Here is a 26474-nt window from a genome sequence, read left to right as displayed (position 1 = left end):
TTCAAAAGCACCGATTTCATATGGTGCAGTATCTCCATGAGACCTTATAACTACTGAAGCCATTTTTACGCTCTGAATCAGGCCAACCGGTTGCACCTCAGTCATTCTATGACCTGCAGGAAGGTCTCCACCAACTCCTCAGGGCAGTATATGAATCCTTTGAAACTTTATAGCGGCTCTTCGAATGGCCTGGTTCCACCTAGCTCGATCAGAGAAGATGTACACGAGAAGCTAGCCAATCTTCCATGCTTTCCAGACAACTTGTTTGGTGAGAAGCTTAAGGATATGTAGCTCAATTAAAAGAACAGAATGTAGCTGTTCAGTCTCAGCAGTTTCTAACTCTTAGTCTTTAAGAAGCTACTATCAGCAGTATAGTAAATCATACTAAAACCAGCGGAAACCGTACAAATATTTCCGCCTTACAGACCAAAATCCAGATCTCCTGACTCAGGAGGGAGGATCTCTTCTGCACCCTCCACCTGATGGCCTGGATGTTGAATTCAAGGCTTTACAAACCTTTTTTTTTTTAACAGTTTCAGCAGATATCCAGAGAATTATCATAGCAGCAAGAAAACCATCAACCAGATGCAATTATTCCTTTAAACGGAGAAAATATGCCGACTGGTGTCAGAGTTGAAACATTAGCCCTTTCTCCTCTGCGCCCTCAGAAATCCTTTCCTGCTTAATTAGTACATCTGTCTAAGGTGGGGTTAGCAACATCATCAATTAGAGTTTATCTAAGTGCTATTGCTGCTTATCATGAAAGAATCAAAGAATCAATAGCTTCTCATCCATTAGTTTCACATTTTATGAAAGGACTTTTTAATCTTCATCCTCCAATCCGCAAACCTCCAGTGCCCTGGGATTTGAATGTGGTGTTATCAGCTCTAATGAGAGCCCTTTCTGAACCACTTCAGTCTGTGCATTTGAAGATTCTCACTTGGAAAGTGGTTTTTTTTTTCATAGCAATCACCTCGGCCGGAAGAGTCAGTGAGCTGCAGGCATTGGTTCACTTTTCTCCCTACTTCAGTCGTACTCAGGACTCACCCCACGTTTCTGCCTAAAGTGGTTTCAGCTTTTCACGTTAATCAGGACATTTCATTACCCATCTTCTTTCCCAAACCTCACAGGGACAGAAGAGAGTCTGCGCTCCATACTTTGGACTGTAAAAGAGCTTTGACTTACTAGAAACAAAGAACTCAACCTCACCGCCGAGCCTCACAACTGTTCATCTCATTCAACCTTATCTCGCTAGGAGTAGCAGGTTCAAAGAGAACAATCGTGGATCATGAATGGCATTCAGTTCTGTAGCTCCTCAGCACAACTACCCTTGTCCACTTCAGTCGTTGCCGCAGCATCCTCTGTAGCACATCTCTGCGACGTCTTCAAAGCGGCCACTTGGCCATCAGTGCACACCTTTACCACTCATTACTGCCTTGACCAACTATTAGAGTCAGACAGAGGTCTGGGAAGAGCAGTTTTATCAAGGGTGCTTGGTCGACAAGACATGTCGATGAGGAAGTAGGGAAAAAAAATGACTCAATCATGTTCTGAATACGCTTAATGGTTCACCAGGCAACCTCATTACACAAAGTTTTCTTTTTTCCTTTGGGCTTGGGACTCCCAGACAGCAGGGCTAACTCAGCCTGCTTATCCACGGAAAAGAAGCAAGTTTGCTTACTGTAAACAATGTTTTCCGTAGCCGTGCATACCCTCTCCTGTCCATCTTTCTGCTTTCTCACTAACTGAAGAGACCGGGCTCGTGCTTTGCCCGGGAAGCACCGTGCAGGCGCGGCAGTTCAAAAACTTTAGCTTGGAGACGTGAATGTCGGGAAGAGCGCCGTCACGATGACGTCACCCAAATAGCACGGCTACGGAAAACATTGTTCACAGTAAGCTGAACACTGTGACATCACAGGCAGCGCCTTATGAGATCACCAAAAGAGCCTTACTTATTTTAATATTCTGCTTTTTGGCACTTCAAAGAGGATTACGTTCAGGTACTGTAGGTATTTGCCTATTCCTAGTTGGCTTACCATCTAACGGGTCGATTGTGAAAATGTTGTCGGGCCTTGTGCGCGCCGCGCACATTTTCAAAGGGACCCGGCCACCCGTGTAACTCCCGTTATGCTCAGAAGTGCCGGGGCAAAGAAAAGGGGCGGTCCGGGGGGCCGGGAGGGGCAGGGCTGGAGGCGGGCATTTGCTACTGTGCCGGGAAGGGACAGAGGGCGCGCACATGTTGCTACTGCTCCAACGGAGAAGAAAGCAACAAAATAAGAAAAAAAAAAAAGGTAGGATAAAGTGTTTAGGGAGGAGAGGGGAAGGGGAAGGGAGGTAGGGAACTGGGGAAGGCCGGGATGCGTCGCCGCGTGAAGTTAGCAGAAATGATCCCCACCTCGCGCGTATTAAAATCTGAGAGAACGGAGGGCAAAGGGACTTGCCAAAGGTCACAAAGAGTGAGAGTAGATCTTGAAGCCTTGTCTCCCTGCTTCATAGCCCACTGTGCTGACCACTAAAGACTTATTATAAAGGGGCATTTCCATCAATCTTCAATCATGGATGAAAGAAGTCAAACAAGAGGAGCCCAGGGATCAGGAAAGGGAATTCCGCTGTAGGGAAGAATAATTTATAATGAAGGTAAAAAAAATAAAGTTAAAGGGAGTTGTGAAATATATTCTTTTTAAAAATATGTCTGACTTGGAAGTCATCAGTATTTCCCAATCCTATTTTCAACAGCCCAAATAGTATTTATTATTACCCTTATCTGCCGCGAGCTGCTGAGAGCATCACTTTTATTAACTTTTCCTGAAATTTCCCTCTAGTAAATTCCTGACAATTCCCTTCAAACTGAGCCTCCTGCTCTTGGCTTGGAGAAGTTCCTTAGGGTGAATTCTATTACTTTCCTCTCAGTCTTGAGCAAGTCCTCCCAAGGGAAAATATCTGGAAGTTGCTAATCTAATCTAAAGATATTATTCATTTAGGAGTGAATGTCTGTGCCAGAGTGGTATTCTAGGCAGGTAAATTTGTGCACAAATAAAATAAGATACATGAATAAGAAATCTATTTGAATACCTACAGTAGCCAGTGCAGCAAGATAAATATGATTTAGATTTCTAACCTGCTGTAAATTAGTAGACTGTTCTCTTTATAAGATCACTCACTTACAATGCCAAGAAGTGCAGAGTCAGGCATCTGGGATTTGGTAATCCAAAAGAGCTGTATGTGATGGGAGTGAAAGACTGATGTGCACGGACCCAGAGAGAGACCTTGGGGTGATAGTGTCTGGAGATCTGAAGACGGTGAAGCAATGTGGCAAGGCGATAGCTAAAGCCAGCAGAATGCTGGGCTGCACAGAGCGAGGAATAACCAGCGGAAAGAGGAGGTGATAATCCCCTTGTACAGGTCCTTGGTGAGGTCTCACCTGGATACTGGGTTCAGTTCTGGAGACCGCATCTCAAAAAGGAGACAGAGACAGGATGGAGGCAGTCCAGAGAAGGGAGACCAAAATGGTGTGGGGTCAGCATTGGAAGACTTATGAGACGAGACTGAAGGATGTGAATATGTATAACCCTGGAAGAGAGGAGGTGCAGGGGAGATAAGATACAGACCTTCAGATACCTGAAAGGTTTAATGATGCACAATTGACAAACCTTCTCCGTTGGAAAGAAATCAATACAAGAGGTCATGAAATGAAACTCCAGGGAGGACGACTCAGAACCAACGTCAGGAAATATATCTTCACGGAGAGGGTGGTGGATGCCTGGAATGCCCTTCCGGAGGAGGGGGTGAAGACAAAAACAGTGAAGGAATTCAATGGGGCATGGGATAAACACTGAGGATCTCTTAAGGTTAGAGGATGGGAATGAGGAAAAGTGCATGGGGGTAACTTGCTGGTGTGGCGGTTACTACCCTTAACCAATAAGTCTTCATACTCTTGATGCAACTCCATCATTGCTCTCTGTTTCAATGGCAGGGGGAAAAGGGGAATTAGATTCAGACAGCAACCAACAAGGACTTTGAATTTTACGGTCTGAGAAAACAAGTAACTTGCTGATGCAGCTGTTACTATCCTTGACTAATAAGCCTGAAACGTTTGATGAAACTATTGGACAACACTGCTCTCTGCTTCAATGGGAAGAGGTAACGGGTAATTGGACTCAGACAGCAACCAACAAGGGTCCTGACTTTGATGATTTGGGAAACTAAGGATGGGGGTGACCTGTATGGTACGGCAGGTGCTACCATCAGCTTGCTGGGCAGACTGGATGGACCGTTTGGTCCTTTTCTGCAGTCATTTCTATGTTTCTAATCTTTCTAACTCCCCTCTCACCCTCAATGCGTTCCGTTAAAAATGTGTTAGATGGCCGGTAGGTTCCATTCCAGCTCCCTATTCACGTGGGGATGTCAGCTTCTCTGCAAACCTTTGAAAACTCAACTCATGAGGTTTGATTGCGCTGCACAAGAAGGCGTTTGTGCTTCTGTGAAAGCCGAAGTTTGACTTGCAGACTGCATTCATGGGTAATGCCCTAAATAAAAGCGAATACTTTGGCTAATCTCTCCTGTAGGTTACTGTGAGGAAAGCTGGATTACAATGGAACGGAGACCATTAGCATCAGCAGGCCCCCAGCCCTAAAAATATAAAGCTACAAATTATGAAAACATGACTTGCTAGAACAACAGATGTCAGAGTTGCATTGGCTCTTTTGAGATATGAGTTCAGATCGAGAGCCTGTGTCCCTGCCCTGCCTCTCACCCCCAGTAAGATGCTGCCAGTCTCCTGTCCAGGGTCACTGGTCAGCTCTGCTCCACTCCACGTTTGTTAAGAAGGGGTTCTTGGGTGCCCCCTCCAGCACATTAGAGAAATGAGGAAAATGAACGCAGACTGGCACCATAGGACCCAGCGAGTCTGCCCAGTTTTATCCCACAGACTCCAGTTGATCTCCAACCTTTCCCTCTGTCCTTTCTGTGAAGACAAGTTTCTGATGTTGCGTCTGAGTCTACCCTCCTTCCAAGCCACCTCCCAGCAAGCCTCATATTGAAGCCTCTTGTTCTAGAGCGCTCTTCCCCCGAGAAAGCTTTGCTTCTTGGCCTCCCCATGCCTAACAAAGGTTTCCTCATTTCCTGGCTCCATGCTCTAGGTTTCTCCAGATTCTGCCCTGGGAGTGAAAGGTAGTCCTACTGTCCCCTTCCGTTGGAAAGGAGTCCCCTTGAGTTGTTTGTTCTTCTGGCGGGCTGATTTACAATGCTTTCCTAGGTCTCGGGATATGCTTGCACAGTGCAATTATTAAGTCTCCCTTGAATTGACTGTCCTGTTATTGCTTTAATGCCTAATGTAAAAATAAAATGGCATGACCTTTGCCATCTATTTGGAACCACCCATTCTGGCAAGTCAAGAAGTGGCACCTAAGGCTCTATATTCTTATGGGTCAGGCCACTGAATAATAGAGATGCATTCTGGAGTTCCCTTACTTTAGAGGAACATTTTACTGCCACAGCATTGTAGGACAATGCATACTGATACAATAATGAGATTTGTTGTGCACTTGATGAAAACTAAACAAAGTATATACTTAAAGCAAACCCTCTGTGTAATGTATACCTCAGAGGAGTGGGACTTTGGAAGCAGGATATGATACGATCACATTCTCTAGGGAGACAGCCTAACCCTGTTTTTTTTAGTTTCCAGCCCAATGCATGCTGGCATCTATAGTGTTATGTCTTCAGCAGCACTACAAATACCATGGTGCACCAGAAGAGCAATACCAAAAGGATATGATCAGTCAACAGGAATCCTCCGAACCCTGGGTCACATCATATCCCTGCTGAGTTGCATTTTGTGATTGCGATTCATATTCGGTGCATTAAGCTGGCTTCTTTCAAAGGGCAATTTTAAGCATGTTATAGTCACATACTTTTCTGTAAATTTATACCATGAGTAATCTTGGTGATTAATGTCAAATAATTTGCAGATTCAGTTAATGTCATTCGGAAGTTATTGGAGAGATTTGAAGCTCGTTAATAATATTACATCCGTCAACACTTGGCTTTGATTTCTGCATGGGCGACAATAGAAGCATGTGAAGCGTAGAGAAAAAAATCTCAATAAAATGTCATTTTTTAACTATCTGGGGATATTTTTATTTTTTTGTTCATAGAGCTAATTCAGGCAAGGTGCCAGATTACAGTCCCCTGCTCGTCAGATAACTAAGGTATAGGACCAGTGCAGAGTACTAAAATCTGCATTGATTCTGCAGTAAACTGGATTTTCTCTGCAGGTTCCAATATGGTTTATTGGATCAACATAAGAATTATTTGCAAGGAGCTGTGGATACCAGGAGGTGTCTTCGGGGGAGGAGATGGCAATTTATTTTCCATATCAGTTAATCCTGTGCCTCTCTGTTGCCATTATCATTATCATTCCCCTTCAGCACCTTGCACTGATATCATTATTGATATGACCCTCCCAGTAATTAAGCCCAGCTAAAGAGGTGGCTGTTTAATGAGTGCCATGAAATCAATAGCATGGAACAAAACAATTTCACCAGTTTCCTATGCCACTTAAGAAGTTTGTCCAGTGGAGTAGAGTTATGCAAGATGCAATTTTGGCTCAGGAAGATAGGATACAGTGAACACTGCTGGATGCCAGAGGTCAGCCTGCATAGCTCATATTCATGCTAGGCATGAAAGGGTGAGGGTGGCAGCTGTCCTGTGAATACCTGGTAATCCTTCTCTAGGGATGACTAGATATGTAGTGCTATAATGCTGGAAAGCATAAACTGAGTTTATGACATGGACACACAAACACATTATGGATAGATAAATGGCTGGATGGTCAGACACACACACAGACACACTCAGAGACACACACAGACACACACGCACACACACAGACACACACACAGTCACACACACACACAGACACACACAGAGAGAGACACACACACAGAGACACACACACACACAGACACACACGCACACACACAGACACTCGCACACACGCAAGACACACACACAGACACACACACACACACGCACACAGACACACACACACAGACACACACATAGACACATACACACACAGACACACAGACACACACACACAGGCAAGACACACAGACAGACACGCACACAGAAACACAGACACACACACACACACACACACAGACATGCACACAGTGGCTATCCAAAGTCTGCACCTTCTTGAATATTTTTGGCATTTTGTTGCATCAGACCTGCATGCATTCCAATGAGGAGTTTTTTCCACTATCATCGCAGCATACTCCATACATTTCAGGGTCAAAATTGTTTTATTGGTGGACAAAGCATATACATATCCAAAACCCCCCCCCTGAAATCCAGCAACTGGATGAGTCTCAGAGACTGGTGGAAGCATCTTTGCAACAATGACAGCTGAGAGTCTGTTGGGATGGAGCTGCACTAACTTTGCATGCCTATATTTGTCAATATTTGATGCTTCTTTACAAAATTGCTCAAGTTTCTTGGGGAGTGCTGATGGACAGCAATCTTCATCTCACAGAGTTTTGATTGGATTGAGGTTAGGGCTCCGACTAGGCCACTCGGGAACGTTTATCTTATTGGCACTGCAGGGTAGCTTTGGCTGTAGGTGCTGAAAGGTTTCAGCTTTTCGTGCAGAGGGCAGCAGGTTTTTCTCAAGGTCTTTTCGGTCCACCTTTTGTCCTTTCTATCATGACAAGTGCCCCAGCTCCTGTTGATGAGAAACATCCCCATAACCTAATGCTGCCGCCACCATGCTTCACAGTGGGGATGGTATTCTCTGGGCGACCTTCTGTGTTGGGTTTCTGCCAAATGTAACACTTTGCCTTCAGGCCAAAATGTTGTATTTTATTTTTATTAGACCACAACACTGTTTGCCACATGGCTACAGCATCCTCTGCGGGTTTCGTGAATTTAAGGTGGGCTTCCTTGAGCAATGGCTTCCTTCTTGCCTGCCCACCACAGACTGGCTTTGTGGCGTGCTTGGGAAACTGTTCTCACATGCACCCTTTGACCAGTCTTGACCATGAAAGCCTCTTGGCTGCCTCCCTGGTCAGTCCCCTTCTTGCTCAGTCACCCAGTTTGGAGACACCTGATCTAGACACATTCCACTTATTAATAATCATCTTGACTGGGCTCCAGTGGATATTTAAGGACTTTGCAATTGTTTTCATTTCTATTCCTAGATCTGTTTCTTTGCACAACTTTGAATCTTTGCTTTGAAATGCACTACCCAGCAGAAAGACCCAACAGATTTGTACAAAAGTTTTAAAGAACTTTAAAAAAAATCATGAATTAGACATGAAATACATATCTCAAATAACAAAATCTAAAACAATACTTCAGGACTAATATACTCACAAGGTGCACAATATCAACTATAACGTTTTCCGAGAATATCTAAATCACCTATTCACACACACTTCATCCATCCATCCATCATAGCCACACATTCACAGCCATCATAAGAAAATACCCCTCCTTCTCAATGTTCCAACAAGGTCCCTCGTTTCATCCGTTTGGGCTTCTTCAGGGGATCCTAGCACACAAGCAGCTTCACAGTTATAGTTGCTCCCTATTCTAGTTTTCCATCCTTAAACATCAGGAATTTTACAACCAGAATTGTACACAGTATTCAAGGTGCGGTCTCACCATGGAGCGATACAGAGGTATTATGACATTTTCCGTTTTATTCACCATTCCCTTTCTAATAATTCCCAACATTCTGTTGCTTTTTTGACTGCTGCAGCACACTGAGCCGACGATTTCAATGTGTTATCCACTATGACGCCTAGATCTCTTTCCTGGGTGGTAGCTCCTAAGATAGAACCTAACATTGTGTAACTACAGCAAGGGTTATTTTTCCCTATATGCAACACCTTGCACTTATCCACATTAAATTTCATTTGCCATTTTGATGCCCAATTTTCCAGTCTCACAAGGTCTTCCTGCAATGTATCACAATCTGCTTGTGATTTAACTACTCTGCAAATTTGATTATCTCACTCGTCGTATTTCTTTCCAGATCATTTATAAATATATTGAAAAGTACGGGTCCCAATACAGATCCCTGAGGCACTCCACTGTCCACTCCCTTCCACTGAGAAAATTGACCATTTAATCCTACTCTCTGTTTCCTTTTAGCCAGTTTTAATCCACGAAAGGACATCGCCACCTATCCCATGACTTTTTACTTTTCCTAGAAGCCTCTCATGAGGAACTTTGTCTCGGGATTGTACGCAGTACTCCAAGTAAGGACTCGCCAGATACTTCTCCAGAGGCAATAGCACCTCTTTTTTCCAGCCAGCTATTTCACTCACTATACACCCAAGCATTCATCTGGCTTTTGCTGCCACTTTATCTGCCTCTTTGACCACCTTAAGATCATCAGATTTGATCACCCCCAGATCCCACGCTTGTTTTGTGCTCAGATGAACTTTACCCCTTATAATGTATGCCTTCCTTGGGGTTTTACAACTCAAATGCATGGCCGTGCATTTTTAGCATTAAATCTTATCTAGCAGACTCTCGGCCATTTCTCAAGCTTTGCTAAGCTCTTCCTCATATTTTTCATTGCAGATTTTGGTATCATTGTTTGAGATCGACCTTTCTTCAGTTCCTATTTGTGACGGTTTCTGTGCTCATATTTCTGGTTTTTCCTCAGTGAACAGCAAACAGAAATATTTATTAAGCACCACTTAGCCAGATGTGCTGACTATCGACCTCTGACTTTCTCCCAATTTCTTAGAAAAAATAGCTATGCATATATTGGTCCCATGGTAATAAATCTTTGTAATGTCTGTTCTCATTTTTGTTAGAAGTAAAAAGAAAATCAGTGAAACTGAGTAAAAAAAAAATGCAGTTTGTTGAAACGTAATAATTACTGTGAACAGAACCGAAAAAAATCAGTTCTGTTTCCATCCTGATGAGTGAAGGAGCTCTAGAGACAGCCTCTCTTTCTGCATCCCTGGGCTCCTTAATTGTCATCCTGCGTGTTTTCCCCTTAAAAATGTTAAACGATTCCACTGTGGATTTCTCGGACAAAAAGTAAATATGTTTGAGTCTAAAAACGCCTTTCATTTTCTGCCCCAGTGATGTATGGAGAGTGGGTACGAGCAGTGTCCCCTTAGGAATAAAGGCACTGGCAGAGAAATAACCATCCAGAAACCTGCCCAGAGGAGCCGAGACCCGGCCAGACCAGCTGCCTTACTATCCTCCTCTCCAGCCTCTCTCCTAATTCTCAGACTAACCTCCTGAGGCTTCTCCCCTATTCTGTGAATATGTAGCCCTGCTGGACCGGTGGATATTTGATGCCTGAGGTAGGGTCCTCTCTCTGGATCCCATCCCACTCCTTATCCATGACCTTTGGGCGGGCTTCCGTGTGCATTAGTAACTTCTTATTCTTCTGCCACATCTAAGATTTCAGGGGTTTCATTTCTCTCCTGTCTGATTTGAGAAGAACCTTCCAAAAATTAAAAAAAAAAAGAAAAGAAAATCAAAGGCAAAGTACTCCCACATTCAAAGTCAATGTTAACCGCTAACTTGGCCGAGATATTCCGAGGCTTGGGGTGGCCCCTGAATATTCTCGGGACCCGGACACGTTTAAATGGCTCTCTTTCAAAATGTGACTGCGTTTAGCAGCTGCCACGTCTCCCATTTACTGTTTAGCCGGATAAGCCGTTAGCTGGTTAAGGGAGGGTGGGTAGTCAGAGCCTTACCTGGCCGGATACATAGCTCTACCCCCATCCTCGTTTCATTTATCCCAGCGTTTATCCGGCTAAACAGTTAGCCGGATACGTGAATAGCCGGTCGGGTGCGGCGCAATAGTCAGATTGTTCCGGCAAGGTGGCTGTCACGTATCCAACTAACTGTTGAGCTGGCCAGCGTGGGGGAATGATCAGCGCCCCATAGCCAGCTGTGTCAGAAGTGAGCCTGTTAAGTGGCACTAAGTATTTGTCAGGGTCTTCCTCAAGAAACAGGAGGGGAGAACTGGAAACCTTTTATTCCGTGACCCCCAGCGTGCCGGCAGACCTGGAAGCGCAAGTTTATTATTTCCAGCCAGAACTGATGTATGCTGGACCGCACAGGATTAATTAGCTTCTCTAGACATTTTCCACGTTATAACTCTTCTCTAGCTACAGCTTAAACAAAAGAGTTTAAACATTTGCTGCCCAAGAGCCAAAGTACAATTTACTGCTTCTTCACCTCACTGCTTGCTCGTGATGTTGCTCTGACATTGTGAAATGTGGGTGATTTTCATCTAAATGACACTGAAGGGCAAGTTCTTACTGAGGTGAGGCCTGGGCGCATTAAGTAAAAGATCAGCGTGACAGGGGCACAAATGACTGCCTGCGACGGAGCGATCATGCGGGAAGCAGCTGAGGAGCATCAGTAAGCAGAAGGGAAAGCCCAGGCCACCCCCACGACTGCAGCCACTGGGAGCTCGCTGGAGGTCAGGAAGCAGCCATCAGAGCTGACGAACAGGCCAGCAGCATCCCGCAGCCACTCTCCTAACCCTGCAGACTCCAGCATATCCAGCCCCTTCCTTCCACTGGAGTCTGTCTCAGGTGTCCAAGAGCCCGGCAGAGAAAATCTCTGATGCGAATGACTTTATGCACAGTACAAGCAGGAGAAGTGTCCACATTCATGCATTCTGCCAATAACGAACAAAGAGCCTGCTGAGGGCAATCGTGAAGGGCGCACAGAAATTCGCATAATTACTTTCTCTAATGCTTATCAATAACCGTGTAACTGGAAAAAAAAACCCTTTAACAGTCCACCTTGATTAGTAAAGGACTTTGACTAAAATGAATGCGCAAGTTCTGCTTTACAAATGAGAACTGCAATGTCATGGCCGGATTAATTCACCATCAGAATCATCGAAGCAGTCTTTAAAACCACTCTTTCTAGCAAGGACATTACTCGGCGTTGCTTTGAACCTCCTGCCAGTTTCCAGAAGCAATGAGGATCTGTGCAGGGAAGGGGCAATGGCTCTGCTCTCAGAGCTTGGCAGGTACTGTAGGAATTCTGAAGATCAATAAGGACAGGGACTAGATCCTGCAGTATAATAAGGGCAGGGATTGGGTTCCTGGGGGCTTCTGCTGTATAATAAGGACAGGAACTGAGCTCTCAAGGGCTCCTGCTGTATAATAAGGGCAGGTGCTGGGCTCCCGGAGGCTCCTGCTGTATAATAAGGACAGGGAATAGATCCTTCAGTATAATAAGGGCAGTGATTGGGTTCCTGGGGGCTCCTGCTGTATAATAAGGACAGGAACTGAGCTCTCAAGGGCTCCTGCTGTATAATAAGGGCAGGTGCTGGGCTCCCGGAGGCTCCTGCTGTATAATAAGGACAGGGACTGGGCTCCTGGGGGCTCTTGCTGTATAATAAGGACAGGAACTGAACTCTCAAGGGCTCCTGCTGTATAATAAGGGCAGGTGCTGGGCTCCCGGAGGCTCCTGCTGTATAATAAGGACAGGGACTGGGCTCCTGGGGGCTCTTGCTGTATAATAAGGACAGGAACTGAACTCTCAAGGGCTCCTGCTGTATAATAAGGGCAAGGGATTGGGCTCCTGGGGGCTCCTGCTGTATAATGACAGGGACTGGGCTCCTGCTGTATAGTAAGGTCAGGGATCGAGCTCCCAGGGGCTCCTGCTGTATAATAAGGGCAGGGACTGGGCCATAGGGTACTCTGCTAAGCTCCTGTTCCCTTAAGCATACAGGCTAAGCAAGGGAGATATGCAGAAGGGTGGGAGAGATCAGAAGTCCTTGTGTTCCTGAAATCCATAGTCTTTTTTCGGAAAGTGCCTGTGCTTTAATGATGGGGTTTCAGCTGATTTCCAATTTCTTGCATGACTGGGCTTTGCATTGTCTCCTGGGCCTTCTTTCAAGCTGAACAAAAAAACAGCAGAGAAGTGAGAAAGAAAAAACACCATTTACACTTTAATTTTTTCTGTTATTGTGAATCAGTCCGGCCTCAGAATCTTTCCTCCCTCCCATGGAGACGATCAGCGCAATAAATGGCACCAGGGAGCTAACTGCAACCACAAAACACCCAGTTTACCTGGGGGGAACAATCCGCAGCCTGCCAGCAGACTCAGATCAATACATTTCTTCATGGAGCGCACATTATTGTTTCCACTCGGGTCATCCATCTTTTCTCTCTGCCGACGATTCCTGAGCGGGTTCTACTGTGACGTGTGATGCGGTTAATGGCAGAGAGGCCAGCCTGGGCCCCTCACTTTAGGGACTGTGCAGAAGAGTTGGATGTAAGATAGCATCCTCCCCCCCCCCCCCTCGCTGTAAGGCCCTGACAGACCCATCTGTCTATTCTGCCAGCCTCTGGAGTCGCTGGGGGGGGGGGGGGGGGGGGCGTCAGGCCTGAGTCACTTGAAAGAAATAACCAATGGTATACCTAATGGGGAGATCACTCCCAGCGCCTGCCTATAAGGGACGCTGTTCCTGATAATTTCTAATGGATCTGTCCTCCAGAAACAAGTACAAACCTTCTTTAAACCCAATATAGTATCAACATTCATCATATCCTCTGGCGACAGTTCCAATTGTATGTTGACTGAAAACCTAAATTCTTAAATTTGTTACTGGTTTTACTTGCAGGACTATTGGAAAGAGTAAATAGCTGTTCCCTATCAACTTGTTCCACACTGCTCATGGGTTTATAAACCTGTCTGACCTCTGTTCTCTTCTGCAAGCCGTTCCACCCTCTTACCAGTTGGGATCACCCTTTTCTGCATCTTTCAGAATTGCCTAAAATATTGCCAGCGAGGTCTCCCCATGGATCAATACAGGGGACTTATTCTGTTCCCAGCTTTGTTACCTTTTGTGAATAAACCCTAACTTTCCATTGGCTTCTCTGGCTGCCCCTGAACCCTGAGCTGAAGGTCGCAATGACACCGGGGTCCTTTTCCTGGGTGATGCAGCTCCTCTCCCTCCCTCCTCCCAGGCAGAAGAGGCCTTTCACATTTTTCCTGGCTTTAATCACAATTTAATGGGATGGGGGAGGAGGTAGGCAGGGCCGGGGATACTGCAAACTGACAATTCAGCAAATCCCATGCGATAGTCCAAAGGTAACCGCTCTCCCCGCCCCCGTTTGTCCCTCCTTCCTGTGCTCGTTGCACGTGGATGAGTGTGAGCTGCACTTGGACACTTATGGCCCACCAGGCAGCAGTGTGCGTGTGATGTGGCCTGGGCCAGTCACACGTAGGTGGAGGAAATTCCAGAAAGGCTCATGGGAAGCGCAGAGCAAGAGCATTAGGGCCTATCTAGTCTGCATAGATACAATATTGTGATTTCAGACAACCATCAACCCATTCATGTGAAGTTTTGAAGCACTTTAGATTAAAAAAAAATAGATAAATAAAAAGGAAGAAATAAATCACAATGTCATAAATCAGAAACAACATTTCATCTAAGAAAAGCAGCTGAGATGAGGGCTGAGTTCCCAGCAGAGCTTCAGCTTTGTCAGGGGCCTGCTTACAATGTGCCCTATTGTCCGGGGCCTGAAAGGAGCTTTTCATTCTGCCTGCCTTTCTCCTCTCGCCTCCTTCTGCCTTTTCTCATGCATGAATTTTCCTCAGCAAACTATGTTAACTGCGCAAAAGGAACCCAGGGTGAGCCCAGAAGGACAGGGAGCAACAATGGGAGACTTCAGCGGCACAGCAGCGCACTGGGGATGTGCGGCACCTGCAAGCTGGCGACGTAGGGTCCAGAGAGGGAAGCTCCTCAGCCCTGTCACTAATGTCTATGTCTTTATTGTTCTCTTCATGGGTATCGGCGAGGCAGCCTTCCTCACACCCTAGGGAAAGCAGCAGGACCCCCTAAGATGGATGCAGTGTCTGTATCAGCATTTGCCAGGAAGTTTATAGCATATCGTTCATGTTCTAACAGCTTGCATCGGCTGTGGCTGAAGAGCAGCCTCTCTCTCCTTTACTGTTGCTAAATCACGTTGTTGAAGAGTCTGCTGTTGGTCAGAAAGTCATTCACCGCTAGTGGTCAACTAACAGTGGCAGATTCACACCGTCCATGATTCGTGGTTTGCTGTGGAGCATTCTTGGAGTCAGTGGGGGTCCCACAAGAGATCAGGGCTCAGAGCCGTGAAATTCAGGTGGTCAGCACTGTGCCTCATTATAAAGACCCCAATATAGTGGTGTTAACTAGGTCCAGAAAAGGTTGTATAAAATGAGTGGTCCTATTGGTCATCGGTGTCTATTGGGATTTGTCTAATACTGGAACTTGTTACTGACAGCCGCTTCTGGAATGCAGAGTAATGGATTCAATATTAACACTAACTAAAAGACTGGTCAAAAAAAACTAACTTTTACCACATGAATTTAAAAAAAAAATGATTCTGGGAAATAAAGGCAAATCATGTGCATTATACCCAGTGCCCCCAGACTCCTGCAGAAACACCTAATTAATCTGTTGCCACATAACTTACATCCTGCGGCACAATCAACAAACCCACAGCTCTCCCACCTCCTTCAGCCATGTGAATAAAGCTACAAGGTGCATGTCCAGAGTCACTCACACTCGGCTCTGTCTGCTTCCTGCCCCTACAGCCCCTTCCCTCACAAGCTGCCTGCAAGTGACAGGAGAGGCTGAGGCTGGAACAGTACAGAGCAGAGAAGAGGCACTTCTGCTCCTTAATCCAGCCCCCTCCCCTCCTGTTATCTCCCTCCCACCTCTCCTGAAGGGGAGGGGCGATGTGGGAGTGGATAGATAATGCAATCAGAAAGTTTTATCCTTCAAAGATCTCCTAAATGAAACCAAAGATGATTTTGTTATCATTGCAAGATGGAGTGATGTCCCTTTAGAAGAATTTCACTCTATACAAAGATTCTTTTTGTACCTTCATACGTGACCTAGCTACAAAGACCTGGATGTGTGTTGGAAGTCTGCAACTGCTGGGAGCCCCCAACTGGCAGAAATGACATTAATTTCAGTGTTGCTGACAAGTTTCTAACCTTCGCTAATAAGCCGGACACGCTCCAAAGTCAGGAGATGGGGCGCATTCAGCACATGCGCATGTCCAACCGGCCACATATGTGCACAAGTGCCAACGTGGAAATATCTCGTAAAAAGGAGGAGGAACGAGACGTCCCAGGGTGAGGCTGAGAGATACGTGCGCGAGTACCCAGGCATCTGGACGGGCGTCCTGCTGTGGATGAGGTGCAAGTCTGACTAAAATGAATAAAAAGAACCCCAAAACGTGAATCAGTAATGATAAACACAATGTGACAAAGCTCACTCGGGACAAATTATTAGACTCACCTCTTTAAATATTTATCACCATCATACTGCACAGGTCAGACATGAAAGATTTCGCGTTTCTGAAATCCTGTAGTGTGCTAAGTTGTAATCATTGGTCACTGGCGAGTGTCTGCTTTCATGTTTTAAGCATGTTTTCTTTGCATATTTGTATTTATTTTATTTATTTATTGGTTTTTGTATACCGATAACCGTTTGCACATCGTATCAGTTTACAAGGAACATTGTGGTTACATAGAACTGGTTTACAAGGAACATTGTGATTATAAGGTATAGTACAGATATAATTAAACCATTTACATAGCGCAAATTGGTAGAGTGTAGCATAACTGCTGCACTTTACATAACATATTTACATAGTGCACATTTGCAGAAGGAAGGGATAACATTTGTCTAAGTCTGAAAGTAAAACTATGACTGAGATTAATAAGGCGGCAGCATAGATAGGGAGTTTGGAAATTTACATAGGGCGGTTGGGGGGCATGTGGGGTTGCCAAATATGGATAACACTATACATATTATCATTATGCATGTTTAAGGGCGAGGGCATCTAAGACATGCAAAAGTAAAGGAGGAGGCTGAGAAGATGGGTAAAATGAGAGGTAAGTCTGGGGAGAGGCAATTGTTGGGAGGAAGACCAAAAATGGCAGAGGTTGCAAAGGAGGTTTAAGCACAAGGAAAGACGAGTGAGAGGGACGGGCATTTAGTCGAAGGCCTGCTTGAAAAGCCATGTTTTCAGTTTCTTTTTAAACTTCTGTGTGCATGATTCTATGTGGAGGTCGGGAGGCAATTCCTTCCATAATAAGGGACCCGCTATCGAAAATGCCCGCGCCCTTGTGGAGGAGAGGTGGGTCAGTTTAGGGGCTGGTATGTGGAGTGTTCCTTGATAGGCGGCTCGAGTGGGTCTGTTGGACGTATGGAATTGGAGGGAGTCGTGTAGCCAATGTATGTTTTCGTTGTAAAGGGTCTTGTGTATTAGTAAGAGGCTTTTGTAGTGAATTCTTGAGGAAATAGGGAGCCAGTGGAGACTCTTTAGGATGGGGGTAATGTGATCTTTCTTGGGTGTATTGGTCAGTATTCTGGCTGTAGCATTCTGTAGTAATTGTAGAGGTTTAATGGTAGAAGCGGGGAGGCCTAGGAGGAGGGAGTTGCAATAGTCGATTTTGGAGAAGATTAAGGTCTGAAGAAAGGTTCTAAAGTCATTGCAATGTAGGAGGGGGTCTTAGTTTCCTTAGAACAGGGAGTTTGAAGTTGCGTTCTTTTAGGGTGGATTTCATGAATGCTTTTAGGTTAAGATTGTTGTCGAAGGTAACACCCAGGTTTCGTACATGCAGGGAGAGGGGAGAGGTGGGAGACAAAGGGTTGGAGTCTGTGTGGGACGAGCGGAGGGCATCGGTGGAAATGACAAGGAGTTCTGTTTTGGCGGGGTTAAGCGCTAGGTGCATGGTAGTGAGGAGTTGATTGATTGTGGCGAGGCAGTTGCCCCAGATCTTTAAGGCTTTAGGTAAAGAGTCAGTGAAGGGTATGAGGATTTAGACATCGTCCGCATAGATGAAATGGGTGATACCTAGTTCAGATAAGAGTTTGCAGAGGGGTAACATGTAGATGTTGAAAAGGGTAGAGGAGAGTGCGAGGTTCATAGGATCAGATTCATTGTTACCAACTTGACCTTGAACTATTTTCAAGGTAGGATTTAAACTAGAGTAACACTGTCCCTGTTATGCCGATGTCAGAGAGTTGGTTTAACAGGATTTTATGGCTGACAGTGTCAAACGCAGATGAGATGTCGAGCATTGCTAGGAGGAAGTAATGCCCTTGGTCAGTGCCCTTGAGTATGGTGTCAGTGAGTGTTAGTAGGAGTGTTTCCGTGCTGAAGAATTTACAGAAGCCGAATTGCGATGCAGATAAGATTTTGTGGTTATCCAGGTGTTCTGACAGACGGATGTTGACTATTTTTCTGTGATTTTGGCTAGAATATACAATACATTATATAGTAGCACAGAAGTTGAGCGTATCTTCAGCTTGTTGACTGATCTTGGAAAAGGAACGGCTTCTCGGAGCGCTGGTGCACAAAATAACCAGTGTCTTCCTTTATGAAATCTCATCTTCTGCTCACCACTGCAATGTTTAGGAACAGGCCTCTGTCCTCAGGAGTATGATACTAGGGTTGGTTTCAGGTCTGTCTCTCCGTCTGTGTCCTCCTGATATTCCCTGATGTCCAAGCCCTCCCAGCAGGCCCTCCTCGTATTTGTCCCAAAGGTTTTGCCTTGAGTGAGATTTCTCACATTGTGTTTAAAAACTATTTCCAGGCATCTATGAAGTGCTTAAGGGTTACTGGGAAGAGTGCAGGCTAAAGAACCAGGACCTACACTGGTGACTAAACTGGTGAAACTGGTCATGACTGCATGGCTCAAAGCCGACATTACGCTGCTGTCTGCATACAAACTTAAAATTAGGAGCACTCGTGCACGCGCCAGGGCTACTTTAGAAAATGCGTGCGTATGCATGCACAGGATATAAATTTGCAGTGCATTTGGCCTCTCGCCCATATCCACGTGCATGTGTGCACCCGCACGTCCATTTTAAAGTTACTCTCTGACTGTGTCTGATACCATGCATCCAATATACTTTTCTGTGTAATCAATAGCTTGACAAACTACTGATGCTGAGGGCGTTTTCAGCATATTTAAGGTCATTTACTCGGAAAATGCCAAGGACTTTCTCAAGCAAATATAAACAGGAGAGTTGCACTGTATTTCAATTCCAACCAAAAATGACATTTCACAGTGAAGAGTTTGATAAATAGTTGATTTTTGTATTTGGTAAATCTTGCTTTTGTATAGACAGTCTAGCTATTCTTTAACAATAAACAATAGACAGTTTTGCATAGTCAGAGATATGAATTTTATGCAAAATTATGCAAATTTCCACTGCTGCAGAATGCTGAAAACTTTGCCGCAGGGACCTGGGGGGGGGGTCAGATTTTCTTTTGTTACATTTCTAGGGTGGATCCAGAGGAGGTCCTTCCGGACAGGTCTCACTCTTTCTCGCCCTCCTCCCTGCACTGATAATGTTCTTTCTTCTGCCACAGGTGTTCCACTCCAATGCCTCCTACTGCAAAACGGTTCTGGATGACAGCAGCTCCTCTGCTCTGATCATTTTGGGCTTTGTCATCATGTCCCCGCTGATTGTGCTCGCCATGGCCATTTACTGCAGCCTGGCCCGTCGCTTCCGCCTCTTTCTGTGCTTTCAGCCCTATGCCAGGGCCATCTACAAGGGCGTGAAGTGGCGGTGGTACCAGGACGGTGGTCTATGTGGGTGCGCCCAGGCATGGAACAGTCACGTGAAGGCCTGGGTATGAGGCTCACGCCTCATTCGCCAGCTGTGGGCACCTGACACCTGGAGGACAGCTGTGCAGCTGTCTGTCTACAAGGCAAAAGGTAGACACGGATGAGGGTCTCCTCAACAACCTGCAAGCAAGCTGAAGCACAGGACTGGAAGCATCACGCTGCAAGAGGGACCTGGAGTTTGGAGGGAGCCTGTGTTGTGCTGTTTGCTGCAGATGTTTTTCATGCTTACACAGCTGTATCTTAGAGTCAGACAGAATAACAATTGTAGTAGCCAGCATCTATTAAATAAAAGATGAACAAAAATAGAAATATAATGTTGGAATATTGATGTTGTATCATTTGCCTTTGCTTGGTTAGACACAGGGAGGCCAATTAAAAAAAAAGCTGATTGCCTAAATCTTACATGCCTATTTCAGATCCTATGGAGGTAATTTTCAAAAGATTTACATCCTTAAAACTTGGTTTTACATATGTAAATGCTCTTCACACATTTTCAAATGAGTTAATGCGTAACTGTAACATACTACCACAGCAATTTTAAAAAAGTCCATTTACATGCGTAAAGTGCACTTACCCATGATTATCCTATCGACAATACAAAGGCATATATTGTAGCAATTTTCAAATGCCCACTTACACGTATAAAACCCAATTTTAAGCATGTAATTGCTTCAGGCCCAATGCATGTAAATGGGCTTTTAAAGATTGCTACAATAGTATTTATTTAAAGAATTTATTTCCCACACCCTCTAATGTTTGGGAGGGGTACATAAGATAATATAACAATATGATACAGAACAAGGACCACAAGAGCTGTTTACAAGACAAAATACAGAAGCACACGTAACTCCTTTGAAAATGCCCTCCTAAGTTCTTAGCTGAAAATTCACCTAAATTTAGGACTGCTAGTCATTTCCCTAAATCTTTCAAAAATTGGCCTCAGGGTTGCCAACTCAAGAACGTGCTTTTTTTTACTGACAGTTTCCCAGATGTTTGCTGGCATTTTACTGTCGCTATTTTGTGCACAGCTGCATGTACTACGCCAAGATTCACCTCTTTCTGCACCGAGTCCCAATCCCCAACTCCCGAGTGCAGCAGCCTCTCACAGCCTCAGGACTCCGGGACTGCAGACAGGCCATTGCTACTGACGACATGTCTGGTTTTTTCTTTTGCTGTCAGTAAATACACTGACAGTTGGCAACCCTGGTTATACAGCAAACCAATGAACACAATTGTGGTCATTTAAGCCCAAATTAAAAGATCTCCTTGTGCTTGTGGCAATGAATTCCTGATGTGATGCAGTGAACTGCTCTCTCTCTGTCTCCCTCTGCAGCATATTTGTGGCTATGACGCTATCTCCATATCTGTATGAAGAATCTGTAATGTTGAATGTATTGTTACAAAGTATTATTGTAAAAGCAAAACTTGTATTGTGATCTGGATTTTCCCTCACAATAGTATGGACTCCTTATTGTGTAATTATCCCTAAATGTAACCCAGTGCATTCCTTCCCAGCGTGTTGTGTGGGGTCTGTGTGTGTGTGCCTGTACACTAGAAGTTTAACACTGAGTGAGCCAGACTTAATACACAGCCTTTCACCTGCTCCATTGTGTTCACACTTTATTTTGTGTTCTTGATTCGCCGGGCAGGACACAGAGACTCTGCTCCCTGCATATCTAGACCTAACGTTCCCTTCCCAGTAATAACAGTTGCAGATATTGCAGAGTGGGAATGAGCTGCACAACCCCAGATGTGTTTTTTCAAGAGCTGAGGTCATGAAGGAATTAGCCCAGAGAATTGTTGGCCAGCATCAGTTCCTGAAACCCACCTGCAGTCTGGTAAAAAAAAACCCCCAGTGACTCTTTATTCTGGTTTGATTTCCTGGACTGGGATTCACACAGCTGGGGCAATTCACAGGTGTCATTTTTGTCACACGCAAAACCTTTTAATGACCTCTCTTGAACTTATTCCCACTGGTGGAATCTTCCAGGCTCTTCAGGAGAAGACCACACCCCTGGAATTTCAAATCCTTATTATTGTGCTTAATTTGTTTTAACCAATGCCTTACAGAATCTGCCATCATCCCAGAGACGTTTCTCTTGGCTACTCTCATAACCACAGTGACGTAACACCCTTCTCATCCCTTTCGCAAGAAACATGCTTTTAACCAATTTTTTTTTTTTACATAGTTGCATTCTACAATGAAAACTAGATGGCTTCGGGTGTCAATTGGCTGCTGACTTACGGGCCGATACAGTAAAAAACTCAGGAGAGCGGGCGAGCGCCCAGGACACTCTCCTGTGCACGCGATACAGTAATTTATTTAAATTAGGGTCGGCGGTAAAAAGAGGCGCTAGGGACACTAGCGCGTCCCTAGCGCTTCCTTTTTGACAGGAGCAGTGGCTGTCAGCGGGTTTGACAGCCGACGCTCAATTTTGCCGGCGTTGGTTCTCGAGCCCGCTGATAGCCATGGGTTCGGAACACAGATGCCAGCAAAATTGAGCGTCCGGTTTCCAACCCGCGAGCCGCGGTCCTATTTCAAATTTTTTTTTTTTTTTACTTTTTTTTAACTTTTGGGACCTCCGACTTAATATCGCCATGATATTAAGTCGCAGGGTGCACAGAAAAGCAGTTTTTACGGCTTTTCTGTGCACTTTCCCGGTGCCTGGAGAAATTAACGCCTAACTTTGGGTAGGCGCTAATTTCTTAAAGTAAAATGTGCGGCTTGGCTGCACATTTTACTTACTGAATCGCGCGGGAATACTTAATAGGGCCATCAACATACATTTGCATGTTGCGGGCGCTATTAGGTTTGGGGGAGGTTGGACGCGCATTTTCGACGCGCTATTACCCCTTTCTGAATAAGGGGTAAAGCTAGCGCATCGAAAACGTGCGTCCAAATGCCGGCTAACAGTGCGCTCCGTCGGAGCTCCACCGGAGTGCACTGTACTGTATCGGCCTGTTAGATTTTCTTGGTTGCATTTGATTATAAAGATTTGTGATGTCACAGCAATGCTTTAGCTGTCTCATTAACAAGGCAACCATGACATCATAAAGTGGTTTCATGGCATGGTGACATGACAAACGTCCTGCATCACTTCTCTTTGTCATCATCCCCTTTCAGCTATTTGTGTGGCTTGTGTACGCAGCTGTGCGCCCATCCCAATAAGTGCACTGTCTGCAGCCACCTGTGAATGAAATGCACCCGTCCACATCACAGGGCACATTAATGAAAAGAAAAGGGATTGTCTGAGAGATTAGAAGAAGATTAGGTGACTTCCAGATAGTTCATGGGGAAAGGGGGCTCTCTGTAGAGCCAAGACTCTGGGTTCCAGGGACCAGTTCTCAATGCATTCATTGTGAAGATTTGCCTCTAATCTCTCCCAGGAAAGGGCCAGAAGATGTGTTTTGTCTGGGCTGAGACACCGCCTGATTAAAGATAAGAACATCTACAAAAGAGCCCTCTCTAAGGCAAACAATAAATACATCCCCCCGCTCTACCAGGACATAGGCGCTGTAAGATAGCTCTCTCTGAAGCAAGGGTGCCGAGCTGAAAGAGCAGGGCATGCGGTGGGAGCAGTGGTGCCCCTTCAAGGTACGTTCTGGATCCATTTACTGACTGGGTAATGGTTCTGAACTCCATATGGGTTCATCCTAGACCCAGCCAACATTTTGCTTGGAAAATATGCTTTAAAACTGCCACGAATCCCTGGAAGCAGCCCTGTTCACAGCAGTGACAGAAACAGACCTACTATTTTTAGCAATTGGTTTATGTAGTAACATAGTAACATATTAATGATAGCAGATAACGAGCAAAATGTCTCATCTGGGCCATGATGTCATACGTGGCACTGCCTACTGAACCAATCAGATGACATTCTGTGGGAGGTGTGGCACTGTTCCATGCATGGAGGGTTAGAAGTGCCACGGGAGGCGTCTGATGGGATTATTATCACGTCTGCTTCTTCTTTCTGCCTTTTCAGTTCTATTCATGGGTAAGACTCTTGACTCAAACACCCTGAGGTATACATACAGCCCACACATTTCCCCACCTCATCGTGATTAAGCACCCTGGCCAGACCTTCCTGGTAGCCTGCCCCCTCCCCCCGCACTCCATCCTTCTGTCTGACTGTAGAATATAAAATCACATTTCTCAGGACAGAGGTCTTTGCCTTCTCACACTGGGGACAGAGCCCTCTCTTACAGAAATACATTCCCCACCATCGCCTATCAGTGGGTCCTGCAGCCCTATCTCATAGTTTCAAGGAGGAGCTGGACTCAGTGGGCCAGGCGCAGGTACAAACATATTTGAGGGGCACCCTCCAGCCCACTGTGTCCTACACACTTGGCTCTGGTGAGGAGGAAGAGTGATGGGACCCTAGCAGGTCTGGATTTAATATTTTGCATCCATAGGCAGAACTGTAATAGAGGGGAGGGGAGAGACTCCTCTCCCCCTTGGAGACCGGAGGCTGTGTGGGGTGGGAGGGAGGGGAGGGAGGGGAGGGGCTGGTCAGTGACACTGAAGCACCCTTCTGAAGCAGTGCCAGCACAGCCCAAAACATATGGGACAGGGCCCTCTTGAGTCCAGGTATTTGGTACATGGGAACAGGGTTCTCTTGTGTCCAGGTATCCGGTACATGGGAACAGGGACCTCTTGAGTCCAGGTATTTGGTACATGGAAACAGGGTCCTCTTGTGTCCAAGTATTTGGTACATGGAAACAGGGTCCTCTTGAGTCCAGATATCCGGTACATGGGAACAGGGTTCTCTTGTGTCCAGGTATCCAGTACATGGGACAGGGCCCTCTTGAGTCCAGGTATCCAGTACATGGGAACAGGGTTCTCTTGTGTCCAGATATCCGGTACATGGGAACAGGGTTCTCTTGTGTCCAGATATCCGGTACATGGGAACAGGGTTCTCTTGTGTCCAGATATCCGGTACATGGAAACAGGGTCCTCTTGTGTCCAGATATCCGGTACATGGGAACAGGGTTCTCTTGTGTCCAGATATCCGGTACATGGGAACAGGGTTCTCTTGTGTCCAGGTATCCAGTACATGGGACAGGGCCCTCTTGAGTCCAGATATCCGGTACATGGAAACAGGGTCCTCTTGTGTCCAGATATCCGGTACATGGGAACAGGGTTCTCTTGTGTCCAGATATCCGGTACATGGGAACAGGGTTCTCTTGTGTCCAGATATCCGGTACATGGGAACAGGGTTCTCTTGTGTCCAGGTATCCGGTACATGGGACAGGGCCCTCTTGAGTCCAGGTATCCAGTACATGGGAACAGGGTTCTCTTGTGTCCAGATATCCGGTACATGGGAACAGGGTTCTCTTGTGTCCAGATATCCGGTACATGGGAACAGGGTTCTCTTGTGTCCAGATATCCGGTACATGGAAACAGGGTCCTCTTGTGTCCAGATATCCGGTACATGGAAACAGGGTCCTCTTGTGTCCAGATATCCGGTACATGGGAACAGGGTTCTCTTGTGTCCAGATATCCGGTACATGGGAACAGGGTTCTCTTGTGTCCAGGTATCCAGTACATGGGACAGGGCCCTCTTGAGTCCAGGTATCCGGTACATGGGAACAGGGTTCTCTTGTGTCCAGATATCCGGTACATGGAAACAGGGTCCTCTTGAGTCCAGGTATTTGGTACCCTAGTAGGCAGTTGCTTATTCCTAAATTCAGACCTGGCCCAGAGAACCCACATTGGTCATGGGCTTCCCAGAAGCATGAAGACAGAGAACGATGATGGAGCAGGAATGAAAGCAGGGAGGAGAAGGGAGCCAAAGAGAGGGAATGGATGCTGTGGGTCAGAAGTTACGCTCATGCTTCTGTTTGGCCACTATTTTCTCCATTTGTTGCCACTGCAGATAAAGAAGGACAGGACTTATGGGCTGATTTTTAGATGCCTCATTTTGGTTTCTTGGTTCATTCTCCCTAGGGAGGCACAGTAATGTAGGGAAAGAATTACTGAATCACTCATTCACTGTTTACAAAATAATAGCAGCAGAGAGATATTAAGGCAGTACATCCAGTGAGAACCACCAAAAGGTGGAAACATTCAGTGCAGGAGTCGCAAGCCAGCCAGAATGCACATCAGGATGGTAGATGGAGAACAAAGCTGAGATGGTATTTCTTTCGCACTCACTCAGATGGCCAGGTTGAGAGAAAGAGATTGCGCAGTTCAGTAATGCGTATTCCTGAAGAGCGCTTTCTCTCAGTGTGGGTTGCTGGGGAGAAGTTTTATTCGTACAGCAGAAAGCCCAAATGTAGTAATGAACAAATTCCTATGCAGCCACACGTACAGCGGTGCGGAGATTCTGTAACCTTCATCTGATACAGCCAGAAACCTCACCCACTGTAGATTTATAAAGCTAAAGAAGGCAATTACATTCTCATGAACCCGCTCAATCCCCAGGAGAGACACATTTACCTCAGGACGGCTGTGATTTACTGTCACTGGTGTCCAAGAACAAGAACTGTTTAGCACAAGGGAGAGGTTTCTTGTGCTGGCTTGTGCTGGAGGGATTCTTCTAACAGTGACAGGGCAGAAATAAAGGTCAACAAATAGTAAAAAGTACAGAAGGTGATCCCTTTTTATTGGACTGACTTAATGCATTTCCTGACTCGCTTTCAGAAGCTAGCACGCCCTTCCCTCAGGGCAGAAGGCATTACAGAGATTCATAAAAAGGTAGTGCGATGCCAGTGCAGCGCTGACAGCAGAAAGTCCTATCAACAAATGGGGTCTCCCTGCCTTGTGATACCTTTTGTAGGAGCAGCGTAGCCTGAGCAGACGAGCCCTGGAGACCACAAGGGAG

At 45.7% G+C, this 26474-nt stretch overlaps 1 protein-coding gene across 1 annotated transcript in view; it reads left to right on the top strand.

The window, feature by feature from the left end:
- Positions 1–21253, top strand: part of TMEM88B (transmembrane protein 88B) — a 57440-nt gene extending 36187 nt beyond the window's left edge. The window contains exon 2 of the mRNA XM_029577819.1: positions 19392–21253. Coding sequence (XP_029433679.1) covers positions 19392–19661 — 270 coding nt within the window. The 3' untranslated portion in view covers positions 19662–21253. The remainder of the gene's footprint in view (positions 1–19391) is intronic.
- Positions 21254–26474: the final 5221 nt, after the last annotated feature.

The sequence above is a fragment of the Rhinatrema bivittatum genome, chromosome 15 (genome assembly GCF_901001135.1).
Source record: "Rhinatrema bivittatum chromosome 15, aRhiBiv1.1, whole genome shotgun sequence".
NCBI classification, from domain to species: Eukaryota; Metazoa; Chordata; class Amphibia; order Gymnophiona; family Rhinatrematidae; genus Rhinatrema; species Rhinatrema bivittatum.
This window is presented reverse-complemented; position numbering and strand designations above follow the sequence as displayed.